The 12,485-nt window shown below is 37.9% G+C and overlaps 1 protein-coding gene across 2 annotated transcripts in view; it reads right to left on the bottom strand.

Moving 5' to 3' along the window:
* Positions 1 to 12,485, bottom strand: part of LOC122789403 (lactosylceramide alpha-2,3-sialyltransferase-like) — a 246,997-nt gene that overhangs the window by 209,186 nt on the left and 25,326 nt on the right. Inside the window, exon 1 of one of the 2 annotated variants that reach the window (XM_044056826.1) lies at positions 4,209 to 4,880. The exons of the other annotated variant lie outside the window; for it this stretch is intronic. Within the exon in view, the coding sequence (XP_043912761.1) occupies positions 4,209 to 4,217 (9 nt within the window). The 5' untranslated portion in view covers positions 4,218 to 4,880. Of the gene's footprint in view, positions 1 to 4,208; positions 4,881 to 12,485 lie in introns of those variants that run through there. 2 annotated transcript variants of the gene reach the window in all.

Genomic DNA, 12,485 nt, shown 5'->3' with positions numbered 1-12,485 from the left:
AACAGCAGTGAGGATTATATAGTGGATGTGCACCACAGAATTAACCATGGTTCCAGATAAGTTGTCCTGTGTCATAATTTATGTCCCTGATATGAACATTAACAGTCATTGGATGCTGTATCGTGGACCCCCCCCCCACATACATCTCAAGTGGCTTCAATCTCATAGGTAGTATATACTTAGCAATGAAGTGGTGGAAAAAAATCACACCCACAATTGAGAGGTTCTGGGGTCAAAGCCCACTTGTCAAAATAAATAAATAAATGGGTTGTTGTTGTGTCTTTCGGCTTTTCCCGGTTAGGGGTCACCACAGCAGAACTCTGGTCCACTAATGATTGGCAGTAGATTTTTACGTGCCGTGTTGCTGGCCCTGATGCACAACCTTTAACGAAGGTACGTCCATTCACGCATGTCTCCCCACAGAAGATGCTCTAGCTGAGAATCAAACAGGACAACGTCTTACTGTGAGGCGACAACGCTACCACAAGTTTTACATTTTGCTGTTTTACATTTGAATTGCAATGCATTTTTCAAAGTGTTAGGATGCAAAGGAACAGATGTCACACTTCTGATAGAGCAACCTAATGTGAGGCTCAATGTATAACTTTTATATGTGGCAATAGATAAAGTTTATCAAATGTATGAAACCACACTGGACAAACAGGCCTAACAGTGAAGTGTGCATTCTCTGAAGGTATAAAAACACAACTAATAAAGGGAAGTACCTCTAGAAGGATGGAGAAAGTCATTATCAAGCCAAACATGAGTACATTTTAAAAGGTTCCTATAAATCCAACATATTCAAGCCAAGAAGAATGATGCATGTGAAATAAAAGTCATTAAGATTGTATGTTATATAAAAGTGGTTGATGATGAAAACAAAGAAATAAAATGAAATATTTGCATGAATGCAGCAGATAAGAGAAACAACAGATAAACAGAGTGCAGATAATGTGGTGGACAATATTAACAGAAATCAGTGTAATGCAAACATTAACATAGTTACACTTCATAGGAAATAGTATCACTTATCTAGAGTATGTTAAAGTAGCTATAAAAATGACAGGTAACACTACAGCAAAGAAAAATATGGTAGAAAAATGATCAAGTGAGATAATATAGAAGCTCATATATAAAGAACAAATTTAAAGAAAATGAGAATTACAAATAATACATCAGTGTCAGAGAATGCATCTATGTATATAGAAATGACAGTACGAGAAGGTAAAACAATAATAGTGATACCAAAACACGATGTGAACATTTTGATAGACTCAGTGGCATCTTTAAACTTACTGACCGACAAGTGACATTTATAACAAGCTAAAACCACAATTCAGGTTGCATATAGTTGGCATCAGAATAGATACCTATAACGTAGAAAGGTATTACCATGAAAGAGAGCTTTGAGAAAGATATCAGAGTGAATGAAATCATGACAAAAGCATTTTAATGTGTGCTAGAAGGAAGAGTATCACATGTTAAATTACAACCTGATTAAAAACATACTTTTCTTTGTATAAAAAATGAAGGAAAAGTTCTGGATTAAAGTAACAGACAAAAGTATAAACATGACAGAAGGCTGTAAGATGACAACTGCCTGGACCTTTAAAGAATCAGAAACAAAAAGACTGTTCATTAAGACAAAACAACACACTACATAAAAGTGGATCTACTCAGATGTCTGAGATAAATAAAGCAGCATAGATAAAGAGTAGCACAGATACTTATAGATCATTAAACACGAAAGTATATTTATTTCTACTGATTCATAAACATTTAAGGTTCCCTGTTCTGCAGCTGATCATATATATCTATGACAGGTCATACTGTGATATCACCTCCTGGCAGATGTTTTGGTCAGTTTGTGATCCCACAGAGTATAAACTGATATGGTCATCAGTTCTAAAAAACATAAGGATTAATGCAAAGAAAGGGATCCCACTTTGGACATATGCCAATTGGGTGCTCAAAAGGTTTGTGACTAATAGAAAGACCGCCACAACTGCCAGAATAACAAATACTTCTTTAAAGCAGGAGATAAACAACATGCTGAAAAGCTATCAAAACTCTACACAAACAAAAGCAGGAATATACTAACCAGTCTGAAAGGCAGGGATACTACTAACCAGTCTGAAAAGAAGGAATATACTAACCAGTCTGAAAAACAGGGATACTACTAACCAGTCTGAAAAGCAGGAATACTACTAACCAGTCTGTTACTTAAGCACGACTGTAGGAACATGACTCCTTCAGTCATCATGCGACCTAGAGCTGTTCTTGGTGAGACTGCAAAAAAGACTTAAAACAAAAACATAATTTGAAGACACATGCTAATTTTAAGAGACAGATCAAGAACATAATTTTAAATATGTAGACTATTTTGGATAAAAGTGGAAGGCAAGGCAAACATATATCTTTGCGTGACACCCAGCCTGCCTTTTTGTTAGGACATCAATGGGTCACTTATAACCAAGGATGCCAGCAACAAAGCATTCCTTTTTAATACCATTTACAATGAAATTGCTAACTATGAGTAAGTATCCAATGGAAAGAGTGATAATTCACCCGGTAATGGACATACTGCAGTGAACCAGGCTGATGGACCTCCAAACCTGCCCAGAAAATATGAAAAATAGATACAACAGTTCAAAGTTCATTACAGCTCAAAGACTGCATATGTAAAAAAAACAAGTTAACCTTTTTCCATTCTAAAAGTTGGTCTCTACCTGAAGAATCAGAAATGCATGTATGCATACATGTAAATATTGTCCATCATATACATGTATATGTTGTTTTTAAATGTTTAAGTGCATTACCACAAGCAACATTATGACAAATCATAGAAAATATGTGATTCCATATAACATTCTTTGAAGTTCAGGGAACTGTAAAGAATATTATTTAAAGGATATGCTTATCTGAAAACTACAACTATTTTAGAAAGATTGAGATTTTTTTTAATTTACAAAACCACTGTAGGTGCTGCAGAAAAAAAATTAGAACGCATTTTGTGGAGTCTTGCTTTTGAAATGTAAAAGACGGTGTGCTTATCATTTGCTGAGATAGGCTTTGGCTCCTACTTAATGACAAATATTTTATTATTTCATGAAATAGAGTGACATAATGCTGTACAAGATTCATAGAAACATCTGCCTTTTAATGATTATGACTATAATTGTTAATTTACTCCCTAAGCCAGATTCAGTGATTGGACAGTGTTGTGGTGTGACTGGGGCTAATCTGCCCTGGTCTAATGGTAAGCCACCGTAAAGAAAATGCTGAATGAAAGACCACTATTTCTCCAGGAATTCTACTTCTGACACAGCATTGAATAGAAAGGCAGTGGGAGTGAACCGATAGGTGTGACTGGAAGGGATATTAAGGAAGAATGTGTGAGCCTAACTATACAGTGTGTAGGTATTACTTAGAATGAATCACTCCATCCCATAATGGAATTTAGAAAGATGTTTGAAAGGAAATTCTCTATTGTTAATATTTATTTGATGTTAGGAACAGTAGCACAGCTGCATGGCTCAGTATAGAAATAATACTCTGATACATAAATGCTATCCAGGTTCTGCCTATGGATTTATGTATAAATATCTATGTATATAAATATACATTTTAGTTATCCTTTTGTTGACTGGGTTAGTCCCACTAGACTAGTAGCCTCTTTTCAGGGGATACCTAACGTGGTATTTATACTAGCAGGGGAAATTTAACTAAGGCATCTGGGAACTTTCCCTACTCATTTCAATAGATGCCTTGGGATCTTTTACATCCACTTCAGCTACCATCAACTCAAGCAGATGTGACCTTAATTTAACATCTCATCCAAAGCACAACACACTAAGTAGTGCAGTATCTCCCCTTACGCTGCACTGCAGTGTCTGTACTCTATCTACCTGGTATGGGAATAGAACCCATAGCCTTCTGCATCAAAGATGAGCATGCTACCTGTTGCTGTATACTCGTAAAAAATGTATATGTTAAAAGTGGCAACCCTTGCCTGTACAAAAAAAAAAATAATAAGTTCTCGCAGTAAGGTTATGCCTAAGAAACTATGAAATGACCCAACATCGTAATGCACTTTATTGTATCTGAAGTTAAATGCCTCATACATAATGTACTTCATCTCCGCTTCATAAAAATATTTCTCACCTCCATTCTCACAAGTGACAATGACTTTTTTCCATGGCACTTACCCACTGCATTGACAAATGTAGATGTCCAAATTCAAGTGGCCGTGCTTTGTAGGGAAGTAGAAACTATCTCATTTACACTTGCAAGAGCTCTACTAATTTTTAGAACTAAGGGAAGAGTAGCAACTGTTGCAAAGCAAGGATGAAGATAAAAATTACCCTGCTGTTTAAATGCATTCAATGAGACAGGGGAGTCATTGTTAGAGGAGCCTACCAAGCAGCATTATGACAAATCACAGAACATATGTGATTCCATATAATGTTCCTTGAAGTTCAGGGAACTATAAAGCACATGATTTAAAGGATATTATCTGAAGACTACAAATAAAGTAAATATACTGAACCCAGGGAGCATTTTCAGCATGATTAGGATTGTATTTATAGTTACAGGGGGCAGGATGAGGTAACTGAGTTGGTAGAAAGTACCCCTATGCATGTGTGGTGAGTGTGTAGATAGCTAGCTAAAGTGAGGGTTAAAGAGGTAAAATGGCTGAATGGAAGATGGAGACCAAACCTGCATCTCCTAAAACAAACTGAATAAAAACTTTGATATAAAATGGTCAGTCCAGAGTTTTGCAGCAATGAATGCATTTGTGCAACAGGACACAGCCTAGAAAACATGAGTATACACTTTGAAAACACATGAAAACAGCACACACTGACACAGATGGAAGATGTTCTACAAGTTACTAGTTATATGAAATGATAAAAGTAATGCTACAAGCTGAAACAAGACATTAAATAATAAAGGAATAATTTCTATAGTAAATGAATAAGATGTATCAAGTTTTTTTTTACTAAGCTGAAACATTTAACATTTACAGATAAAAACTGAAATGTCTGTGAAAATGTTCAATAAAATTGTCATGAGAAAAATGGGAGTTACTATTTTCAGAACAGAACTAGCTGCGTAGGTTAATACAGCCTTGGCTAACATGTATAAAGAAAAATGCACATAAAAATGAGCAAAAAGTGACTGAATATTAAAAAAGTACTGTTTGTCAAGGAAGCCTTTGTTAAAAATGAAAGCACTCACAAAGCAGCAAGAGAGAAATGACATGCAACCTGCTCATAAATTAAAACTGGAAGTCAGCCAACCAAACACTGCACACAAGACACTTCCATCTATTTCTTCATGGCAGCCGGGATTTGCAGCAGTCCCAACTAAGACCTAAAGAATAATACCAGTACCACAAGAAAACTCAAATAAATTAGACATCCACAAAAGATGTGCACTTCAAATGCAAAAAGAATTTCACAGGAAGTTTGTTTACACAGCAGTAGACAAACAGGAAGTGAGACAAACAGAAAAAGCCTTACGCAGCACTTGTACACTGTGGCATATCCTTCATTTTAGTAAGAAAACCCTTAGTCTGTGGAGAAGGTAAGAATCCACAGTTCCCAATGAAATTTTAAAGTAGCTGCTCTTTCCTTTTGATGTTGATTTATTCTGCCACATACTCAATCCACTCAGATGTACTGCTAATTTTCTGACATATCCCAGATTTTTAATTAAAAGTTTGTTGCATTTCTTATAAATTATTTTTTTCTGGCAAAGTAGCATTTAATATAATCACTAAAACATGTTAAACACTGCAATGCTGGATTTGTTATAAAGTGTGTGCTAATAAAAATCTTCTTTTGTGAATCAGATGCGGCTTGCTAGGCAGAGCTCTTAAAGCAAGAGTACAGGTCTGATTGAATGACTTGCTTAAAGATACACAATCTGGCTAATTAACTTGCTTGGAGTTTTACAATGTGCAAGTGAAAAATGAAAAAATTAAAAGCAGAACTCTGGGATGAACTAGATTAGCGACTATTTTTCTTTTCAGGTATAAGTTATTTGTATACCATAAATGCAACAACAAAAAAAAAAACACAGAATCCTTGATGCACCGGTTCAGAGAGCTTTACTAAGTATAACTGCCACTGTTACCTTGGCCTTTCGCTTTCAAAGGATACTTAATTACAAAAACGGCTCCTTTATATACAGGTTAACCCCTTCTTAATTGTATCTAATTAACAACATTTAATTATGCCGTAAAGTACTGCGGTGGTGGTGCTGCCGTAGCGTTGTCACCTGACAGTAAGACGTTGTCCTGTTCGATTCTCAGTGAGAGCGTCTTCTTTGTGGAGACATGCATGAATGGGCGTACCTTCATTGAAGGTTGTGCATCAGGGCCGGCAACTCGGCACGTAAAAATCTATTGCCAATCTTTAGTGGACCGGAGTTCCGCTGTGGCGACCCCTAACCGGGAAAAGCCGAAAGACTCAACACAACAGCAACAATTATGACGCAAAGTGCCCCAAAACATTCCCACATGCATTTAATATTATATAAATACAAATATATCTGAATATATATTTTTTCACATAACATAAAAACACCTACAAATTCATGCACCAAAATGATAAAACAGCAAAACTTTGATGAGACGGCTTATCTTAAACACCTTTAAATGAATACATCTTAACATTAAATATCAAAACCATGTTAATCTATCAAGTTAAACTCAGGTTTAAGGCCCCTGGGATGCAAGGTTTTAAAATTCAAAACTTATTTACTTTCCGACTCATAATCATTCAACATTTTACCAACACCCCCGTGCAAAACAGGTTGTGCTATCACACTGAAATAAAAAGAGCCATCATCTCCAGCATGTATGTTATTAAAATGATCACCCACAGGACTTCTCATGTTTTTATTGTGGATGTCCCCCAAATGCTCCATTATTCTTACTTTTACAGCCTTCTTCATTTGCCCAATATACCATTTGATGCTGCTGCAACCACATCCACAATATAGACTACCCCACATGAACTACAGTTAAACCTTCCTTTACAAGTGAATTTCTGCCCATTTATGTTTGTGCCTGAGATGTTCCTAATTCTACCACATACTTTGCAATACCCACAAGCAAGAGATCCAACAGACTCTTGTGGTATGTTGGATAGGGTCATATTTAACAATACCTTTAAATTCGCATTATCTGCCATATGAAAATTTCACAAATCTAGAGAACAGATGTCCCACTACCTCATCCCTACTCACAATGTGCCGCAAACCCAAAATTGTCTTTTTCACCACCTTGGAAAACATAGAATATCTAGAAACAAAATATAAATCCTGATTATCACTGCATGCCATAGTTCCAACGGCACCCCTTACAACATCCCTTGTTTTAATCACACTACTCTTTAATCCCAATACCCTGCAATTCAGAAGGAGTTCACCTGTATATAAAGGAGCTGTTTTTGTAATTAAGTATCCTTTGAAAGTGAAAGGCCAAGGTACCAGTGGTGGTTATACGTAGTAAAGCTCTTTGAACTGGTGCATCGAAGCTTCTGTGTTATTTGTGTTTTTTGCATAAGTTATTTGTACAAATGCACACAAAGTGAGTCAAATGTTGATTCCCTGCACCTTAGTATTAATTACTTCTTAGGTCACTAAGGTCACTACCACTCTGTGAAAAGGGGGCTTTCCCCTTTCAGCAACATCATGCAACAAATATGTCTTCATACCTCTTGAGTAATGAAATGGCATTTTTTTACAAATTACTTTGGAATGAATGACTTGCTTTCCTATGTGGTATATTATTTTAACAAACTACTGCATTGAAAAAGTATCCCTGATTCTGGGGTCTCTGACTGACTTTGATTTTTTTCCCCCCACAGTCCCAAATCAGGAGGTAAAGATGTGCAGATCTGTTTTTAACTTCAATTCTGAAGCCTAATTTTGTATCTCACATTCTGATAGGCACAATAAAGAGGAAAACAAAAGGTAAGCAAACAGTAAATAGCCATATGCTGCATTACCTAAGCAAACCGCACAAAACAATGTATACATTTTAACCACCAATTTCCTGTTAAATTCTTGCATGATTTATTTTAATAAACCAGTGCACATATGATACTAGTGTAACAAGCCTAAACAATGTACACCAACTTTGAATACTTCATGCATTTTGTCTAAAGTTGAATCTCTGAGTCCTCTCTGAAAATGGCCATGGCACAGCAGAATAAGTAAATAAATAAACAAATAAATCAAACAGATTAAATAAAAGGCATATTGTACCTTCTCCAGTTGGACATCACTTACTAAAGATTGATAAACTTTCTCCAGAGCTATTTTTTGGAAAGGCTTAACCAGGAAAAAAAAATAATAGGTAGGTGAAGATCAATTATGTCTTCAATATTAATAAAATTGATACTATCTGATGACCAGGCAGTATGTATAGAAGTAAATTTGGGAACATTCTTTTTTCATGGAGATGTGTACATTAGCCTCAAAAATCACAAATATTTCAGCATAATGGTTTAAAAACTTATAACATACAGGTCTTCAATAGTGCAGTCAAGCCCAGAAACCAGACTCCATTAGATATGACCGCATATTTAGGTACTCTTACATGTAACATGCTTATCATATCCAAAAGCTAGGATGTTCTGAAATATTTGGGTTATACAACCAGGTGTGCGTAGTGTCCCCAAGATGAAGGTATCAATAAGGATTATTAAACGCAAATGCTTGTATTTTAGATACATATACTACGCACCCAAAAAGACCCTGGTAAAACACGGATGTATGACATTGCCTTAGAGGATACATAAATTCCATCCAGAAATAAAACAGTTTCAGTACAATGACACATAGGCCTTTGAGCCCTTGTGTATTTCTTGCCAGGATCACTGCAAGCAGGAGTGTCATGCCTTCAGTTTTGTTGCCTGGAACAGTTTATATCTTAGTCACTATTAAGAAGTATGCTGGCAGAGAGAACTCCCATAACCCATACAGGCCCTGTAAGGTATCAGACAATTTATCCATTAAATTTATTCTGTTCTAAAGTTGACTCATCAAAAGTCCAGTTTCCGTGCCTCAGCTAGGTCCCTTTTAGTGCAAAGAAAAATGATTGTATCACGGTGAAAGTACAGTTTTGTACACTTACCATAAATGTAGATATTCAAGTGCCATGAAAGCCCTCGGCTGACCCGCCTACCAGAGAAAGCTTTTTTTGCCTGCCAGGGTGGTGGACACCCTTACTAATGTCAGTACACTCAGGTATAAAGGGAGCCAGCCTGTGTCATCACTTCAGTGTTTTCTTGACCTGCTTAGAAGGACCCTCAAGTGCACCCTAGTTGGACCAAGGTAGAGTGGACTCAAGGAGGCCCCAAGTGTAACTAAGATGGGCCAGGGAAGAGTGGACCCAAACCAGGGTTGAGAGGTGTAGAGTCCTTTGCTGATTCTAGTAGTCCACCTAGTAGACTGAGGGGATAGGAGGGAGGGGAAAGAAAACTGCAACAGTGAATACATTCGAACATCTGTACTTATCGTAAGTGTACACAGCTGTACTATGCTCTTCGTGTTTCACTGTTGCAGTCCTGACCATTGAGAAGATTCCCAAGGCTTTAGAGAGGGTGGAAGGAGATTAAGGACAGGAGAGGATTCCCTGCAGGACTGCAGATGCAAAACCTACTCTATACTTGGAAGAAGGTTGCCAGGTGGTAGTGCTTAGTGAAGGTATGGACAGAAGACCAAGTGGCTGCCTCCAAGATGTCCTTAGTGGTAACCCCTTTGAGGAAAGATGTAGAAGTAGCTGTGGTCCTGGTAGAGTGTGACCTAATCAAATAAGGGGGCATTTTGCCATGATGGTTGTAACAGAAACAGATGCAATAGGAAATCTACTTGAAAATGGTTTGTATAGAAGCTGGTTTTCCTTCTGAGCCTGTGGCAAAGGTAATGAGCAGCTGCTCTGTTTTCCTCAAAGATTTAGTCCTGTCCAGGTAGAAGTGTAGCATTCTATGTCCATCCAAAGAGTGCAGTAATATTTCCCCTTTGTTTTGAGGGTTGGGAAAGAAGGTAGGTAGATGAATGGCCTGATTCAGAGACACATTATTAACCACCTTAGGCATGAAGGAAGGATTAGTTTGGAGGGAGACCCTGTCTTTATGGAAGATAATGAAAGGTTCCACTGCTATTAGGGCCTACAACTTTGAGATCCTACTGGCCAAAGTGATAGCCAGTAGTAGGGTTGTTTTCTAGGTAAGAAATTTTAAGGTGGTAGAGGCTGTGGGCTTAAACAGAGGCAAAGTTAATTTTTCTAGTGCAAAGTTGATGTCCCAAGGAGGGGGAGTTTTCTCCTGGGGTGCCTAATGTGAATAACTTCCCAAAGAAATTGTTTCAGCAAAAGGCGAGAATAAATTGGAGGATAACTAGGGATGTGGGCAGAGATGGCTGCGGCATGTATGTTGATGGAGGAATAAGAGAAGCCTTTCTCCACTAGGTTGGCCAGGTACTCCAAAATGCTAAAAATATTAACAGAATTTGGTTGAAGCTGGTGCTTCTGGCACCAAACTGAGAATCCTTTCCATTTATTTGAGTAAGAATTTTTTTGTGCTAAGTCTTCTAGACGCTTTTAAAATAGTTTGTACTTGCTGACTCAAGTTGGAGGTGCAGTAGGGCATTGTGGAATAAACCAGGCTGAGAGTTTGAGTGTCTGAAGGTTGGAGTGCACAATCCTGCCCTTGTTCTGGGTGAGGAGATCCACCCTCTGTGGCAACATCAAAGGCTTTTGACTGGTGAGCTTGAAGAGGAGAGGGAACCAGTGCTGATCTTCAGAAGCACTAGACGTAACAGGGGTAATGGTGGGAAGGCATAAATGAAGAGGTGTGTCCAAGGGAAGGAGAAGGCATCTGTTCTCCATGCAGATGTCTGCCTTGTCCTGGTGCAGAACTTCTTCAGGTGAGCATTGTCCTTGCTGGCAAATATGTCTACCTGTGGGACCCCCCCCCCATTGCTGTGTTATGGATTGGAAAAGTTCCCAATGAAGATGCTGTTCATGGGTGTCCACCAAATTCCTGCTGAGGTGGTCTGTCATGGTACTCATTTCTCCCAGCAGGCATTGTGCCATGAGGTACAAGCCTAGAGATTGTGCTGTCTCCCATATTTGCATGGCCAGACAGTACAAGAGGTAGGAACATATATCTCTCTGCCTGTTTATGTACCACATGATCGTGGTATTGTCTGTTTGTACTACTAGGACCCCTGGGTCCCATTTGTTCTTGAAAGCCAGTAAACCATTATGTACTGCAATGAGTTCTTTTTAATTAAAGTGCCTCTTTCTCTGGTGAACAGGCCATAATCCTTGAGTTTGGAGGTTCTGGGTATGGGTCTCCCATTCTGCTTCTGAGGCATCTGTGGTGAGGATTTGACCCTGTGGCAAGAATCTGAAGGGTAGGCCCTGATTTTGGGGACAAACCTGTACCCACCATGTGAACTCCTGCTTGAGGTAAGGTATCAAGGGTATTTTGGCTTCCAGGGATTGAGTGCTCTGGCAGCACATGCTCTTCAGGTACCACTGATGCTTCCTCATGTGCATCCTGGCTAGGGGTACCATGAGAATACAGGATGCCATGTATCCCAGTACTCTGAGGAATTCCCTGGCAGAGATGTTTTGATGTTCCTGTATCTGTAGGAAGTAATCTGTTAAAAAGGTGACCATGGCCAGGGGGGAGTTAGGCCCTCTGAAGGGAAGAGTCCAGGAGAGCTCCCAGGAAGACTATCTGTCTGGCTGGGATCAAGCTGGATTTCTTGAGGTTTAGAGTGAACTGCAGAGAAGTCAGGGGGCTCTGTGTGAATTTCAGATCTTTATTGAATCTTTGGAATCTCTGTAGCACAGAAAATAATAAACCAGCAACCACATCCAGTAACCACTTTATTCAGGTTAAGCGCTTTCATCAGTACTATACTGACTATAGCAGAACAATAAATTACGTCAATAACTTGACTTAAATAAAGCTGAACGATCACATGTATTTTTTACTAATTACCATCCAATTATCACTTAAATAAATAAAAAACAACCCATATACCTAATTCAACAAAGGTTGTTTCTGCAGTAACCATTAAAAATCAACCTTTAACAATATTTAAAAGACATTTTAAAAAGCATAAAAAATAAAAAAAAAACTTGTACATATTATTTTCTATATAACCAAACATGTAGATACATATACCACCCATATGAAAACCTTTTGTTATGCATCAATACAAAAACTATTTACTTTTTGTTGTCTACTTTCATAAGACTAACTCAGCTTTTAATTTAAACACACAACTAATAGACACAGTTTCATTCAGACCTGGGTTGGGTGGGGGGGTCAGCAGCATTACACTTTAATTGCCATTTTTAGTTTTAGTTTTTAGTTCCTTGTATTCTAAGTATAGATCCAACGGCCCACCCTTTTGTCCTAGATCTACCCTGTCAATAGCTATATATTTGA

The sequence above is a fragment of the Protopterus annectens genome, chromosome 14.part0 (genome assembly GCF_019279795.1).
Source record: "Protopterus annectens isolate FY-2018-M chromosome 14.part0, PAN1.0, whole genome shotgun sequence".
Taxonomy (NCBI): domain Eukaryota; kingdom Metazoa; phylum Chordata; order Ceratodontiformes; family Protopteridae; genus Protopterus; species Protopterus annectens.
Note: the sequence above shows the minus strand (reverse complement) of the source record. Positions and strands in the feature narration are given on the sequence as shown.